General features: G+C 43.1%; 1 protein-coding gene across 1 annotated transcript; it reads right to left on the bottom strand.

Moving 5' to 3' along the window:
• Positions 1-6,403: 6,403 nt before the first annotated feature.
• On the bottom strand, positions 6,404-14,545 carry LOC126378730 (uncharacterized). Its single transcript, XM_050027109.1, has 12 exons — positions 14,370-14,545; positions 14,035-14,097; positions 13,116-13,197; positions 12,229-12,611; positions 11,857-11,998; positions 10,756-10,936; positions 9,820-9,985; positions 8,771-8,919; positions 8,068-8,181; positions 7,518-7,640; positions 6,983-7,204; positions 6,404-6,608 (listed from the first exon to the last, which is right to left on the bottom strand). Exons 1-12 carry the CDS (start codon positions 14,543-14,545, stop codon positions 6,550-6,552), a joined length of 1,860 nt encoding a protein of 619 aa, XP_049883066.1. The 3' UTR covers positions 6,404-6,549.
• Positions 14,546-18,430: the final 3,885 nt, after the last annotated feature.

Consider the following 18,430-nt stretch of genomic DNA (forward strand, 5'->3'; position numbering starts at 1 on the left):
ACTTGTGACTCTACATGAGCTCTACTTGTGACTCTACATGAGCTCTACTTGTGACTCTACATGAGCTCTACTTGTGACTCTACATGAGCTCTACTCGTGACTCTACACGAGTTCACATTACATCATGATAAATCAACTACTCCGACACGGTAAACGGACCATTGACCAGTATTCACACACTATAAACAACCAAACTTGAAAATCCAATTACTCTTTACACGTCTGTCGTTACTATCACCTAAACGAGCGATAGTAACTCATGCCACTCTACTGAGCGACGATATCTCAAAACCAGGCGTCACTACCACCTAAATCGAGCGGTAGCAACTCATGCCACTCTACTGAGTGACGATATCTCACAACCAGGCGTCACTACCACCTAAATCGAGCGGTAGCAACTCATGCCACTTACACCAAGTGACGATATCTCAACACAGCTAGCACACAAACTTTACATTTTAGTTGGTAGAATAGTGGTCTATGCGTTACACAATTTCTTTTATATCACTAATTTCTAATTTGTGCAGTTCGACTAATTCTACCGGAGGTCAACTTGACTTAGATTCAGGTACAATGTCATGACCAAATACAAAGTCAACATGACATCCTGGCCTCGACCGCATACCTGTAGTTTCTAAGACGAGCAGCACAAAAGTGGCTGCAGCCCCGAACACTACAAGTGCGCAGCTCCCTACCAGAGTTGCTCCGAAACAGGTCAATGGGTTACACAATTTCTTCTACATCACTAATTTCTAATTCGTTTGACTAATTCTACCGAAGTTCAACATGACTTAGATTCAGGTACAATGTCATGGCCAAATACAAAGTCAACATGAAATCCGGGCTTCGACCGCATACCTGTAGTTTCTAAGACGAGCAGCACAAAAGTGGCTGCAGCCCCGAACACTACAAGTGCGCAGCTTCCTATCAGAGTTGCTCCGAAACAGGTCAATCATAGCTTTCATTGCTCAATTAAATCAACCAACATTACACATCTACTGCAAAGCACAACAGACTGTAATATTCCTCCCCAAACTTCGGTTACGCTACAAAACAGTCATGAGTCACAACATCCCCTCCCGGGATGGCCACCATGGTCCACGACCACAAAACGACAGAGCACCCTGCTCTCACACACACAAGTCATAAAGTCACAATGTAGCGACCAACACCTTGAGGAAATATTACCGCACTTACACAATTACTGATTTGGTATGAACATCATTTAGAATGTTTTGCTCCAATTTTCTCACTAATGATTTAATCTGTTTCGGGCATTTTCTAAGCCTATTTCATTTAATCATGATCCAAATAATTTTACTTCGCAATGTTTACTTCACTTCATTACAATTTCCAATTTAACTAAAGTAAAAGAGAACTTTCTGCACTAAGTTCGTTTGTATCTTATTACAACTTCCCATATTTCAAATCAGGTAAAACAGATACGACTCACCAGGACTTATAAGAATTTCCAATAAAAGATCAACCACTGGTCTTGTGACATGGTTTAGGTCGTCAACAGCACCAGCGCAGTAAGTCCGGCTGGTATACAACGTGCTGCCATGATGTCGTCACTTTACACGGCTACGGCTCAGCCCGCGCCATTTTCATCCTCGCTTGCAATCCACCAATTGCCGAACCAAGTTATGACATGAAACAAAAGAATTCACTGTATTATCGTATTTACATGACTTTCTTTCAATCAGTTTAAAAGATTACAATAAAGAATGTTGAATATTGAAACATTTGATGAATGACGGTAGATTACAAAACACGTTATTTAACGAGACTCAATTATCATGTCATGATTAATTTCTTTTTGCTTGGAGTGAGAAAATACAACTTTGATCACGCGGGTTAAGCGTGTCTACACCAATTCGAAATATTTTTAGACCAAAATACAAAGATTTGACAATGATGAAAACAGATTGGAAAACGCGGTATGATTGACACGGATTGACACAATATGTCTCATCAATTTTCTTTTTAAACAAAGGGAAATAGTAATTTCCAAGTTAATTTTAAATCAATTTCCTCATTATTAGAAACGAAAATTCACCCAGCAATGAAGTCAATAACAATAAGGTTCCAGTATGAAAACGACTCACCGTAATAACAATTTCCAAGTTGAGGTACCACAATTTCCAAACACGACTGCACACATTATGGAAATATTGTGATGTTCACGCCATCATATCTTACGGCATGTAGTGATGCCGATCATTAACAAGGTCCAGGTCACTTCAAATTCAGGTCCATCTTCAATGGACACTACATCTTCATCACGTGATCACACGAATGTGATAGTCATCATAATCTTCTTCTGATTGTGATAATCGAAACTTGCATTGTCTTGTTGTGAACGTCGCATCACATTGTCTTCATCCAAGTTCACTAATCCCGCTTCTGATGTCGTAACAGTGGGGGTCGTTCGTAACATCATCATCAGAATGGAGGGTGGGCGTTTGAAGAGTGGGCGTTAGAAGACAATAATGGCCGTCATCAGTATCACAATCATTTTATTTACTTCCACATAGTTTTTGTATCACGATTAAATAAAGTCACAGCATAAGGTACACACTCACGGCAACGTCACGGTATTCGTAACGGTTACACAGTCTCTCGTTATCTAGCGCGCATAAGGACGTTAGCGCGAAGGGGCTACTCGCCCTCTACTTGCCCTCCACCACCCATGGTTCCTATATTCGACCCGAATCATCGGGACACGTGCTCTTTTCCGATCACACTTTCTTGACGTCCCTACAAGTTATAGGTGAGCGACTATAGCACTCCACGTTCCGATCGTAATTATTCGACACGTCCACTCATGACGATGGTTAGCGGTAGACTGCCCGACTAGAACGGCAGTGCACGTCCGCTCGACACGACGGCTCCGTAGTGACTCTCTCAACTTCACGCAGCTCTGGCCGTACGCCACCTTTCGTCGGAGCGTTGCAACTTCATAACGGAAGTGATGTAACTTCATTTTATTTTCCGATTTGATCAATTTCTCTTCTTAATTCATAACTAACGCCGACATATATATGTATACACTTTGGTACCATGTCGCATTAACTTATTTGACAAATTGAACTGAAGTCTCACTAAATGTCAAATATGTTAGTGCGACAGAGTCCTAAAGTGGGGTACATTATATTGCTCATGACTGTACTACGCAATCTCGAGTATTATTATGTATACATTGTTTTAAGTTTACGCGGTTATTATCATAATTAAAACACATAATAACGGGTGCTTAACGGGTTCACATAATAACATTCCGATATCAAATACATAAACAAGCGGCACAGAAAGAGGGTAGACACATATGTCTGCCCGTAGAAAATTATGGATCTACCTACTCCAATCTCATCAGTCATCCCGTGATCAATGGCACTTGCAACAGTGTCGAAATATCGGGAGTCTCATATCCCTGATTTAAACGCGGTAAGAACCCGTTATTATGTGTTTTAATTACTATTATGTATACACTTTGACACCATGTCACACTAACTTTTTTGACAAATTATACCCGTAAGTCTCATTAAATGTCAAATATTATAGTGCGACAGGGTTCTAAAGTACATGATATCTATCACCCATGACTGCCCGTGTATACCTCACCACACAACAAGCGGCTGAGAAATGTAGCGTACAGTTAGCGCAGAGGCAACTGCCGTCGATAATATAGCTGGATAATATAGTAACATAAACCGACACCGGTATAAAAGTATTTTATCGTGAATAGTCTAGAGACTAATGTAAATAAACTGCTCAAGAATATGTTATATAGTTTTATTTCGTATGGCTTGGCGGACCCCGAAGGTGGCGTAACAATCTTAATGCTTATAGGCGCCGACTCCAGTACACATTTAATTTTATTTTAAGTCATACCTTTCATTTTCTTATCCGCCGAAAAGGAAAGGGACGAGTAATCGACATATTCATGGAACACATGTCAATTTTAAGCAAAAGTTTAAAAAACTTCTAAAATTTGATATTGGCTAATAACCCGACTGAATTATGTTTACGTATAGAACGGCAACTCAACCCTCACTCCTCCCCCCCCCCCCCCTCGGTTTTACTTTAGTCTTCATTCGTATGGCGTCACACATACCATAACGTCAACGTGTACAATACAAATACACTTTATTGCACCAAAATAAAAATAAATAATTACAAAAAGTCTCTCAACTAAGTATATGGCAAATGGCGGCCTTATCGCTTAAAGCGATTTCTTCCAGACAACCATAAGGTGAGGAAAAAGGTAAAAAAAAAATAGTGAAAAATAGGGTAGTGTAGTGTCTGTGTGAAACACTAAAACGAAATGTTTTGCACGAAATGTCCGGGGTGTGCAAATAGCAACATTGCTTTTTTAGATGATTTTTTTCTATGTGGCAGGGGGTTCTCCGCTGACCGCATTTTGTAATTTTTATTTACTCATAAAGAAGTAATTGAATAAAAATGACACGTTAGAAAATATAATTCGTTTATTCAACAATTGTGATGAAGACAAACACAATTTGGAACTTACATAACATATTTTTCCTGCTTTTAATGAAGTATATAACACAATATTCAAGATCAACTAAACAAAAAAATATAGGCAGTTTCCTGGAGACACCTCCTAATTTTAAGTTACACCCGTCATTCTCTAATGCGCCGAAAAGGAAAGGGACGGACGGTCGACAGCTGTTACTATAAAAATCAATGAACGAATAACCCGGGCCAATCAAATAGGCATCTAGCTGATATGCAACCTGTTTGACGTGTGTTACAGACTTAATTCTGTGGGTTAAATCAAATTCAAAAAAAAATTATTTCGGTAACTAGTCCATATTATATTAATTAACCAATTATTGACCAATTTAAAAGTTTGAAAGTTGTTTAGGATTTTTACCTAAAATTGACGTGAGTTCATAAATTTTATGCCTGTCGATTGTCCGTCCCTTTCCTTTTCAGCGGATAATAAAATGACAGGTAATCATAATCAATCATTTATTTCCAAGAACACAAAGTTAAAAAACTTATTCTATGTAAAACAGTGTATTTCCTGTAAGCAGGTGTGCAAATATTTTATAATTATACAGGGTGTTAGTGACATCGTAACGAAAACTTTTGAGGGAAGATTTTTCGTCGCAAAATTCATGTTTTTTTTTTGTCACCTTAGTATTCGTTACGATTTCACTAACACCCTGTATTATTATAAATAGACTAACTAATTTAGGTAAAACTTATAATAAAACTAGATGGTGCGTACAGTCATGAGCAATATAATGTACCCACTTTAGGACTCTGTCGCACTAACATATTTGACATTTAATGAGACTCACAGTTCAATTTGTCAAAAAAGTTAATGTGACATGGTACCAAAGTGTATACATATTAATGCTCGTGACGGTACGTACATAACCTTCATATCTAAGTACTAGTCAGTCCGTAGATTTGGTAATAACAACGACTAATACTTGTATAAAAAAAGCATTTATTCAAGAAACTGAAGTAAACTTAATATAAACTTCGCAAACGCCCCAAAGATTGCTTGTCATACAATGGTGCTAATTCCTGTAAACACCATCTAATTTTAAATTACACCTGTCATTTTCTTAACCGCCGAACCGGACCGGTAATCGACAAGCATAAAATTTATGGAACACACGTCAATTTTAAACACAAATCTAAAACAACTCCATAAAAAATTGCATTGGCTAATAACCCGGCAGAATTATGTTGACAGCACACATCAAACGATTTGCATACCAACGAGATACCTTTTTGATTCGCCCGGGTTATTCATTCATTTACTCATTCTTCCTAAAATTAAGAGCTGTCAATCATCCGTCCCTTTCCTTTTCGGTGGATAAGAAAATGACAGGTATAACTTAAAAGTAAAATTAGGTGTGCTATCGCGCGCGACGCGATAATTATCGCGCGTTCCGATCATTAGACACAGCGAATGCTTCGTGCCGTGTCGGTTGTAAGGTCAATGTCCGACCCTTTAGGTCCATAAGGTCCAAATCCCGAAAGGTCCAGCGGGTGCAAAAAGTCAAAATCCCAGAATGTCCATATATCTAAATACCTTCACACCAGTGTCTATTTTACTTTATTCATACAAAATTGCCGGGTGTTAGGGACACTGTCCCGAAAACTTGGTGGGATGACTATCAATTCGCAGTAGTCCCTTAATTTAATACAATATTGGACCTTGGACCTCTTCAAACATCCGCCTCATCACAGTCCGCTCCACGAAAGAAGCCCCACGGCCGCCGCGCTAGTGTCGATGACTCAGCATAGAATTTTCGACGACTTCAGTGGTCCAGTGGTTGAGCGTTGAGCTATCGTGTGAGTTGCGAGGGGGATTACCGACCCCCTCAACCCTGGTGCCAGGGTTATTATTGAGCCGCCAAGGGCCCCTGACTCATACTACGTGAGTAGGAACCGGGACCAAAGGCTTAACGCTTCCGAACAACAAAGCCTGATGATGGACAGGAATAATAGCCCGTGCCCACCCCGCTGTGGAGTCCCGGCGTGTAGTGCCGGTGTCGCGGGCTAGGCGGCGGGGTTGTACAGCCGCCGCCGCTTGGGCGCCGGCCGCGGGGACACGCCACCTGCCACAAACAACATACATCATACATAGTGTCAGTGACACCGTAACGAATACTGAGGGCAATGATTCAGACCGTGATTCTGAGTTGATATCAAGTGGTTTGACATTGAGGGGCGATTCAGACGTGAAACACTCCACGTTGCTCCACATTTTATAGCAATTTATCACGAATTTTAGCCGGACAGTTTAGAGAACAAAATTTAGGAACACTCGACAGTGCTGTAGCGTACATTTGAGCTTCTAGTTTTTATCCTCTGTATTTGTGAAGTTACTGGGAGCCCAGCAGTGGGACATTGATTAAGCTACAGAAAAAAATAATAATTGTGAAGTTTGTTTGAAATAACCGTTGTTATGATCACTATCGTATATACTGACCGGGCTGCGTCGCCGTGATGCTGGGGCTGTCCTGCGGGGTGGAGCGGTGGCGCAGCGCGAACCGACGCTTCAGCTCCGAGTAGCTCTGGGGGGAGGACGGGCGGGGCGGGGCGGCGCGGGGGGAGCCGGGGGTCTCGCGGGGGGAGCCGGGGGCCTTGGGGGAGCCGGGCCGGCGCAGGCTGGAGCGCAGCTCGCGGCGCACAGGAGACGGGGACGAGCTTCCTGTTATTATATTTGTTTACTCATTTATTCAAGAAAAAATATTATGCATATAAATAATAATATTATCTTTCAATGAGTCAGTCAGAGTCCGTCAGTGAGTCAGCCCGAGTCCGTCAGTGAGTCAGTTCGAGTCTGTCAGTGAGTCAGTCCGATTCCGTGAGTGAGTCCGATTCCGTCAGTGAGTCAGTCCGAGACCATCAGTGAGTGAGTCCGATTCCGCCAGTGAGTCAGTCCGAGTCCGTCAGTGAGTCAGTCCGAGTCCGTCAGTGAGTCAGCCAGAGTCCGTCAGTAAGCAGTATCGACAGATACGCACGTGTGTGTGCGGCGGGCGACGTGGGCGCGGGGGAGCGCGGGCGGCGCGCATGCGCGCTGCGCACGGGCGGCACGTACAGCGCGCTGTTGCGGCGCGACTGGCGGCGGCGGTGCTTGATGGAGCCTGCGGCCGTAACAATAACTGGGTAGGACACTAGCTCAAACATAAATTATGACATTCTGTTCACTAAATAAGGACAGGTCTAATACTGACGAAAAACAAAACAAACTTTAAATATGGCCAAAATGTAAGTAAACATATGTGTGTGGCGACCTTTTTTTGGCGTGACTTATTGTAGATTTGCCGTAAATGACATTAACTACTTGGCCGGACAAATGGGGAGCGCTGAGGGCTCTCACCCGGTACAAAATTTAAGGCAACAGGCCTGAAGGTGCCTAATAGGGCGCAAACCTCGGCTCGGGGCGTCGTCTAAAAGGATTAGATTTGAAAGATTTATTCGACCCTAGCGGGTCGATAGCGGTAAGCGCTGAATGAGGGAAGTCGTCGACCACACCGGCGTGGTCGGTGTCGGAGATAATGTATGTGGTACCGATGGCAGCGTGCGCCCGCAGGCGGCGCTGCTGGTGCGGCGGCAGCGCCAGCGCGCCCAGCGCCGGCAGGATGTAGCGCAGGTAGCGGTTGCGCAGCGAGTGCCACGACCGCGCTGGAACATTACACATCACATTATATAACTAGCAAACTATTTCACGCTGACATACATTAAAACCAGTGATTGGATATACATAAAACTATGAAAGTATGGCTGCTTAAAATAATTTATTTTGATAATTAAAATCCCGGGAACGAGTGAAACGTTACAATGATAAAAAAAATAAGTTTCTTTAAAACAAATCATCCGATCACTGTTTACAAATATGTAAATGGTATGTGTAATTCAAATTCTAACAATGAAACAGTCTGAATCCGAAACAGGCACATTTTCAGTCAGACACTGATTCAGTCTAGGTCCGACACTGAGACAGTCTAGGTCCGACAGTCTAGGTACTCTGATCACGTATGGCCGATACATTCCAATTCTTGATGTAAGTTTTAGCTTTCGTTTCATTTAATGTTTTAACCAACTTCAAAAAATAATTTCTTACTCTTTATTTGCCCCCTCCGGTTGATTGAGGGGAGGCCTGTGCCCAGCAGTGGGACGTATATAGTCAGTTTATGTACTCTTTATTTGACAGGTTTTGAAGTTGGTTTGGTTTTATTACACAAGGCACCTTTTATAAACAAAGTGTACGTACTCTGTCCGGTGAGCGAGGTGTAGGTCCCCTGCAGGTCGCGCCACACGCGGTTCCCGTTGACGGCTCGCTCGCGGTCCGGCGCGGCGCTCAGCCACGACACGATGGCGTGGTCCTCCAGCGACGAGTACTCGCGCCCGGGCCGCGGCGGCCTGATATCAATACACAAATAAATTTGACGGCGCATCGATAATCGATTTATATTATATAATAAACGTTTCTTTCTTTCTTTCTTTCTAATCAGCTACAACTGACACCGATAATTGGAACCGATTTAATCGTGACGACTTATCTACAATTAGCTACAACTGCCATCGATAGTTGGAACCGATATAATTTTGTTTTGGGATACATCAAATTTTGACGTAACACAAGACACTAGTTTTGGCGCTGTTTTCACGAGCGGAGGATTCCGAGTCTATTATGACTTAACAGAGCTTCTCAATAGCATAAGATTAAGGTAAAAACAATATGGTGATATAATGCGTTGTACTCAAATATTGAGATTAATTTATACTATACTAGCTTTTGCCCGCGACTTCGTCCGCGTGGCGTGTTATAAAAGAGAGATCTTTGTGTGTGTGTCGCAACTTAGCTTTAAGTTTACTAAGGTACCTGCATGCCAAATTTCAAGCGTCTAACTTAAGCGGTTTAGATTTTTCATACAAAAGAATTTTCCCGCTAATTCCCGTTGCCGTGGGAATTTCGGGAATTCTTTTCTTAGTGCACCTCTACGGTACCTAAGCTACGTCCCTTCCAAATTTCAAGTGCCTACGTTTAGCTGTTTAGGCTGTGCGTTGATATGTCAGTCAGCCAGTTTCTCCTTTTATATATTTAGACTAGTGTGCGTACCACAGAACAGAAAATAAAGGAGCAATGTTATGGCACGCCGTTTGTATGGAAACCGATCGCCAGATACACAACTCTGTGGTGGTGGCTACTCATGGAAATATTTGTTGACGTTGTATATCATAGATGTTGAAGAAAATGACGGGTATAACTTAAAATTAGGAGGTGTCTGCAGGGATCGGGGCCACTGAGTCTTAACTCACTTCCTGGCCACGAACACGGCTCGCTTCGCCGGCAGCGAGGCCGTGTTCCTCGTCCCCCGCGCCTCCGCCCCCGGCTGCCCCCGCGGCCTGCGGTTCTCCTCGTCGCTGCCCCGCCGGCGGTACCGCTCCAACGTGAACATGTCACTCTCATCACTGTCACTGACTTCTGTCAAAGTAAACATATTTTATTTAATAACTATGATCTTCGACGAGATAGACCGCTTTTCGAAACAGTGGCACGAACAAGTTAATAAGTCTAAATCTAAGAATCTAGTCTAAGTCTTAATCTTAGTTTATACCAACAATCCGAATTTTCGGATATATAATATAAAATAAGAACCGACAAATACTTGTAGGTTTAGAACTTGCAATTCATATATGAAAACTAGCCAAGACCGACCTTAGGCTACAATACATTATCTTATGTTATAAGAAGATATTATATGTTATACTGTTACTTTAAATAAATTCATGACTGACCATTGAACTTGGCACCCATTTAGATCTCACTTCTTTTGTCGTTAAAGTCAACAACCAAGGCATTTATCATAATATTGAACTTGGCTGTCATTTCACATTTATGTTTTTGATTGGATAAAATTTAAAAAAAAAAAAATATAAAATTATTACTGTTCTTTTTAATTCAAATCAAATCAAATATACTTTATTGCACAGAACTAAAATTTCAACAATCAGACATAACACATGAATACAGTACAATTAACAGTACAGTTTAATTATTATTACTGTTTTATTTTATTTTTTATATTTATATATTTTTTATTTTTATATTTTTTTTAATATTAAATATTTATTTGCTTAATTTATGCTAGATCCGTTATCTTCACTGAAGTATCTCCTCAGCTCAGCGGTGAGGGGACGACATGGAAGGAGTCCGGTGTGTGGTTATGGCCCAGGAAATAGCGCCCAACATACCTGTTGCGTTCTTGTTGGTGGCGCGTGTCCTGGTGTGGTGGCCGTCGTCTCCAGGCACGAGCCTCCTGCTGGCGGCGCGTGTCCTCCGCGGCCGCTTGTCGCGGGCCATGTCGCGGGCTATGTCGCTGTCGCTATCCGCGGTGGAGCGCAGCCCGAGTTGTCGCGCGAACTGCAACGTCGCCTGCGAGCGGGGCCATAATCTATCTATCTATCGTGTGGGTTGTGAGGTGGAGTACGAACCTCATCAACCCATAATAATCATAACATTTATTGCGTTCCACATGGTAGGAGGTTGGTAATATAAGGTGAGTAACACATATGGACCCGGATTGGGCACAGCAATTCAAAATGAAATGAAATGAAATTTATTCTGTGCATGGTATTTAGGTTACAAACAGCTGTTATTTTTCATTGAGTATCACCAAATACTGCCTTTTCAGGCATACACACAGATTATACACACAAAGGAGAGTTACAGCATATTTTTTAGGCTTAAACATTTTAAATGTGAACAAGTATACATAATTTAGACATAAAAGTAAAAAAAAAACTACTTATCATTAAAAAACTCCTGCAGAGTATAAAAACATTTGTCATTTAGGTACTGTTTTAAGCTTCTTTTGAAATTATTTAAATCGGTGATGTCTTGCAAGGCTTTTGGAAACTTATTATATTATTTAACAGACATATTTTTTTTTGACGTGACTTATTGTACATTAGCCGCAGATGGTATTAATCACTTGGCCGGACAAATGGGGAGCGAGGGTCTCACCCGGTAATAATTTTAACAATTATAGCAAATGGACCTGATTGAATAATTCGCAATTTAGTGAAATGTTGGGCCAGCCTGGTGTGTATTCAAGTTAAGTGAGTTAGTTAAATGTTAAGTTTTCACGAGTTACGAAAGTTAGAATAAAAAGTGTCCGTTCCCGTGAAAGGTGTTTAGTGCACTAAATCATATTTTATAAAAATATTTTTTTTTATAAAAAAATACCGACTTCAAACGCAAAACTAATAGGCAATAAATATTTTAACGTCTCATCCGCTAAAAACTATTGCAGCTTCAAATATACTATTACACGCGTCCAAGGTGAGTGTTACCTGCTTGTTGTCGGGGTCCCGCAGCATGTTGTCGATGTGTTCGCTCCTGCGCACGCGCACCAGCGGGTTGATCTTGAAGAACACGCGCGTCTTGTACCCGTCGTCGCGGTCGAAGCGGTCGATGTCGATGTTTGTCTTGTTCCTGGGGAGAGCCCACCGGTCTTTAGAACCCTGTCGCACTATCACATTTGACATTTAATGAGACTTACGGTTTAATTTGTTCAAAAAAAGTTAATGTGACATGGTGTCAAAGTGTATGTCATATTAGTATTACGTAACACGTGCAGATGGAGCTGTGGTTGTCCAGTTGCTAGAACGCTCGCCACTCGGAAAATTGCAATACAATAGGATTTAACAATATGACCGGTGTACCTGACGATGTAGTTGCGCAGCAGCAGGACATCTTCCTCGTCAATGATCAGCTCCTTAACTGGAAACTCGTCGAGGGTATGTTGTGAGTGGGATTGTTGGCTGGCGACGTTGCAACACTTGTTGCCCTTGAGGAACGGATGCTCTATGCGTTGTAACGGAGGTGGTTTTGCTTCCATTGATTGCACAGGTCCATTTTGCAGTCGCTCAGGTCCATTTTGCAGTCGGCCAGGTCCATTTTGCAGTCGGCCAGGTCCATTTTGCAGTCGGCCAGGTCCATTTTCTTGTTGGTCAGGTCCAGGTTGTCGGTTAGGGTTGCGCAGCTCCAGTATCTCAGTGCTGACGCTTCTGATGGACCTGGCGTGTCGCGGCTGGCCGGCGTTCTCCTGCGGAATTACAATATCTTTAGGGTTACAAGTGTTGCAACACGATGCGGTCGCGTGTGGCGGTGAATCATCCGTCCCTTTCCTGTTCGGCTGATAAGATAATGACAGGTATAACCGCGGCCATTGTCACCTGTATCAAATCTAAAATCAAATCAATATATTTGCCAGAACACATAAAATACATAAAAAGGTGGTAAAATAATTCAAATAACAATCTTGTGATGTGTTCGGCCTGCGTGCTAAAAATAAATAAATAAAGAAATGGTACATTGTAAAGAAAATCAACCAAAGAATGAAATGAAAATGAATGAAATGTATCTTTGTGGAATAGATAGATAGAATCTTTATTTAGGTTTAAGACGTTAAATAAATTTCTTAATATTAAAATTTGAACATATATTAACATACACATACACACAAACACATACATTACATATATTTTATTATTTGAATAGCAATAAAGTTATTGAGTATTATACAATTTAAGGGAATAAGATGTCATGCCTTGTCAGCGAGGCCGGCCGCGCCGGCGGGGCGGCCGCGCACCGGCTCAGAGTCCGTCTGCACGCTCGCGTCGCACTTGTATCTGCAATCAGGTGACGTCTGTTATCATACAACCTCGTTTTACACAGACACCACGACATTATCGTACACACACGTCTGTGAAGTAAAGTAAGACCAATGGTGGTGACGTAAACCTAGCTCAGCCACTGGTGGGGAACGGAGAGTTGCCGTTCTACAAGTAGTATTATGCCTTTTTTTTATTTATTTGACGTGAAGCGCTTACAAGATCTCGACGCAAAGAGAAGATAACAATTCGTCAGGCCAGCTTTATTGTGTGCCATGTGACCGGTGCTTCAAAGGTGCCCATTATACTGTGTGTGGTGACTTAAAATAAAGTTAGATGGTGTGTACTGGATTCAGCACCACTACCTAAGTATCATATAACCCTCCTTTCTGTTTCCCCTAAGTCGGGTAAAAATTAAGTAGTGAGGTAACAAACATATTATGAAATAACAATTATACCTATAACAAAGCTGTTTATAACACTACACATGTAAAAGTGAATAACAAAATTATATCAATCAGTCATCAAATATGTATACAGAGATAGAGATATCAAAGCATTTAAGTATTTAATGTAGTACAAAAAATTCTTGAATTGCATTTGTGCTGATGCATGCTTGTGAATTCACTTGTGTCTATGTTTGTTCATATATTTAACAATTCACTGATGGAGCCCTGGTCATAGATTCTGGCAGGATACTACAGGTGGCTATGTAGAATTAATTATGGTAATCTCATGTGCATACATTAAGTATTTTTGATACTTTGTCTAAGGAACAAGCTAATGTACAGCCACAGCTTGTATTCTGTTTTAATGTGTGTTAGGTTTATGAGGAAAATAAGAGATTGTAATAACCTGTGGTCCGGAGCAGCAGGCCGGCCCAGCGGCACCTTGAAACGAGGCTTGTTGTCAGCGGTCCTGCAACGAGAGCCAACATTATGTTATACAGGGTGTCCAATAAGTCGTTCATAAACATCACATATTAGCTGGTAGCTGCCACAATCCCAGTAAAAGTTTCAGTTTTCGAGAAGAAAAGTAAGACAGCAGGAGCAACAGTATTAATTGCACTGTAAAACGAACGAGATACACAGAACGGAGAAGACAACATCGGTTTGTTTACGATTCTGAACGTGTTCAAGATAGTGGTCTCACAAGACGGACGCAGTGAGTGTGGCGCACCAGGTACCGACCTGAGCCTGGGCAGGCGCGGCCCGCGGCGCACGGCTTTCAACGCGGCCCGCGGCAGCTGCGTGAGCGCTCCGCCGCGCGCCTCGACCAGCCGCGCCTGCCGCCGCCAGCCGCACACGCGCCCCGACGCCGCGCACACGCGCCGCCAGCGCCCGCCTGCCCACACCACCAGCTCCATGTCCACCACACCCGCCCACCACTAAATAAACGATAAATAAACAAGACGAAGCGCGGCAATTGCGGCAAAATCGCCCGCCGCCAATTTTTGTTGTTGTGACAGTTGACACTTTTGTTCTTTTGTCCCCAGGACAGGCAAAGGGAACATAGCCCATACAGCCAATTCACATGTTATGTTTTAATTAGAATTTTCGGGAAGATAAAAACATTTTTGAAACTTAAAATGCTCTGAGAACATTTTTCATAACTAGTTCACTATATTAATTGTTCCAAACATTAATAATATGACGTCGTTAAACACCATCATTGGTCCTAATCTGTCCCAATCATCCTACATTATTATTAACCGTTTTCTAACTATAAGGGTATCGTATAAGAAGTGCGTTGGCCGACCTATACAAATAAAACAGATTTATATATAGGTATAGATCATTTTATTTACAAACTAACATGTCGAGCGACAAATGAACACGTTACAGCCCGCAGCACCACTCTCAGTGCGGGGAGTCTGCGAGTGGAATAGAGTTGACCACGATTATAAAGTAGTATAACACTGAAACAAAAATTTTATAATACCAAAAAAACCTTTTGTTATCTCCCTAGCGTCATCTGAAGTTCACAAGGTCCCCGGAGAGAGCCCGCTTACCTAACCTGAAAATATGACAGGTCCGGTTTTTTTAAAGAAGCGACTGCCTGTCTGACTCCAACGCGCGAAGGAAAAACCAGCTCAATACAGATTAGTTCACATACCTCCGAAACGCGTGGGAATGTGGGTTTCCTCACGATGTTTTCCATCACCGCTGAGCACGTGATAATCATTTATGATCCATATATGAATTCTAAAATCTATAACACCCGTATTCCAACATGTTAACTCCAACATTCCTCGACTCCGTTCTCTGTTGAGACGACTTCAAGGTCTTCCTCGAGCCCTACTCAAAATCGGTACTTATTCTTAGACGGTGACTCAACCTTAACTCGAGTTTACTCCAAAAAAAAATCTAGCTTTGCTGCTGGTGGGGAGCGGTGAGTTGCCATTCTATACGTAGTATTGTTCCTTACTCCTCCTTGCTTCAGTGGAACGGAACCCGATACGACTGAAGGAGAGGTCAGATGATGTGTCTGGCCGACGAGTGTGTGCGCCTGCGTTTTGCGCGAACGTCTACCGCACCGTCTTCTTCTTCTATCGTGTGGGTTGTGAGGTGAATTACCAACCTCATCAACCCTAGTGTCAGGGTTATTATTGAGCCGCCAAAGCCCCCTGACATGGCTCATGTAACGACTACTTACTTACATCAGTAAGTAGTAACCGGGACCAACAGCTTAACGTGCCTTCCGAAGCACGGATCATCTTACTTTTTGGACAATCAGGTGATCAGCCTGTAATGTCCTAACCAAACTAGGGATCACAAAGTGATTTTTGTGATATGTCCCAACGCTCAACCACTGGACCACGCAGGTCGTCGTGCGCTACTTAGTATATCCTGCGTACCTGACCGCTTCCGTTTACTCATCATTATTATTCCTTATTCTATAGTTGCGGGCAAAAGCTACTTCCAACCCAACCTAGCCAGCACAGTACTGACGTGCGGTGACGATCACGTGCACGACGAAGTAGCCGATCATCTCGCCCTGGCCGTTGGCCAGCACCGCTTCGTCGCACCGCCAGTCCTGGCGCGCCATGTTCAGCAGCCCCAGCAGCCGCGTTATCGTGTCGATGGGGAAGTACACGAACGCCGCTATGATGTACACGTCCCCTCGCGGCTTGTTCTGTAACAAACACGTTGACATCCACACATTAAGACCTCACCAAACACTTCAGGACCACGCCGGCGTGGTCGACGATTTCCCTCATTCATATCGCTTAATTCTTTTAAAACATTTTTCCTCTTCTCAGAGGCTTCGTCTCCGAAGCCCTGAGCCGAGGTTCGCGCCCAACTGGGCACCCTCAGACCTGTTCTTAAATTTTGTACCGGGTGAGAGCCCTCGACGCTCCCCATTTGTCCGGCCAAGTAGTTAATGCCATCTGCGACAAGTCTACAATAAGTCACGTCGAAAAAAAGGTGTGTGTAGATTCTCTATCGGGCCATGGAATAAGGTATAACACTACGTATAGACACACCCCGGACACTTCATACAAACAACCTAGTTTTACACAGACACCACACATTGACATTATCTGCCTAAACCGATGTTATAAAAGATGTAATTGCTGAACACTGTTTCCTGAGATACAGGTCTCCTAGTTCAGGTAGCAGGGTTATACTTCTGTAGCATTTGTGTGTCCTAGCTGTAGTACCCAATGTTGTGTCGATCTTTTTCTATGACAATAAACAATTTTTTTTTTATCGTACACGCACATCTGTGAGTGTGACGTCTGACGCCATACGATTCAAGTCTAAACTGTGTCCGAGGGAGTGTGAGGTAAACCTAGCTCCACCGCTGGTGGGGAGCGGAGAGTTATAGAATAGAATAGAATAGAATCTTTATTTGCTTTAAACACGGTATACAGAGATGGAATAAATTATACAGGTCCATGACATGTTTAGCTAAACATTGTAGCATGCAAAATATAAAAAATATTTTGCTTATAATGTTTACGAGTTGTCGTTATACGTAGTATTATTCCTTATTCTATGGTTTAGAACGGTAACTCCCCGCTTCCCACCAGCGGTCAGACGTCACACACGCAGATGCGCGTGTACGATAACGTCAATGTGTAGTGTCTGTGTCAAACGAGGTGTCAGCAGTGTCGGGCCAAAACATGCGGCAAATCTACCATAAGTCACGACAAAATAATAATAATGAGTATAGAACAGCCTCCGTGGTGTAGTGGTTAGAGCGTCAGGCCCACGATCTGGAGGTCCAGGTTCGATTCCTGATGGGGACATTATCGAATTCACTTTGAGACTGTCCCTTCTTTGCCGTCCTGACTGGACCTGATTGTCCGAAAAAGTAAGATGTTTCCGTGCTTCGGAGGGCACCTACCAACCAGCCACCAAACTGCAGTGGAGCAGCGTGGTGGATTATACTCCGTACCGCCTCCGGTAGGCTGAGGAGAGGCCTGTCCCCGTCAGTGGGACAGTGGATAGGCTGTGTATGTATGTTTACGTTACGTGAGGAGTGTGCGAGCGCGCGGGTGGTTGCGCTCGCACTCCCCCGGTCGGGCGGCCCCGTGTTACCATTGCCAGCGATATCACGAGGACGATGCTGCCCACGATGAGGAAGGCGGCGGCCACGCACAGGATGTAGTTGAAGATCTCCGCGACGCCGCCGAGGTCGCCTTCGAAGGCGTTGCTGCATTCCTTCAGCAGCACATCTGGCGGCGGAAGGAATATCATAATCTGAAACAAACGTCGACATAAAGTCAACTACGGCTGCACGCCGCGCGCCGCGTCACACAGGGACTCAACAATACTCGTCAGCCCTGGAGTCAGGTTTACTATTGAGCCGCCAAAAGTCCTTGACATGACCAATGTAACGACTACGTACTTACATCGGTAAGTTACCGGCACCAACGGCTTAACGTGCCTTCCAAAGCACGGATCGTCTTACTTTTCGGACAATCGGGTGATCAGCAATGTCCTAAGCAAACCAGGGCTCAGTGTTTTTTTTGTTATGTCCCCACCGGGATTTCAACTCGGAACCTCCGGATTGTGAGTCCGACGCTCAACCACTGCACCACTGTATGTCAGTGCAAACAACAAACAAATAAGTGTAACGTTGCGTTATTTGTTTGCATGTACAAGTACGACCGTGTCGTGGCACCACTTCTGATTGCCATTCCACCTCAGAAGGTGGTCCATCATGATGGGCCGCCACTACACTTTATTTTCGAAATAATATAGGCTCACGTTTGACCACAATCTCACCCGATGGAAAGTGA

Source organism: Pectinophora gossypiella, chromosome 27 (assembly GCF_024362695.1).
Source record: "Pectinophora gossypiella chromosome 27, ilPecGoss1.1, whole genome shotgun sequence".
Lineage (NCBI taxonomy): Eukaryota > Metazoa > Arthropoda > Insecta > Lepidoptera > Gelechiidae > Pectinophora > Pectinophora gossypiella.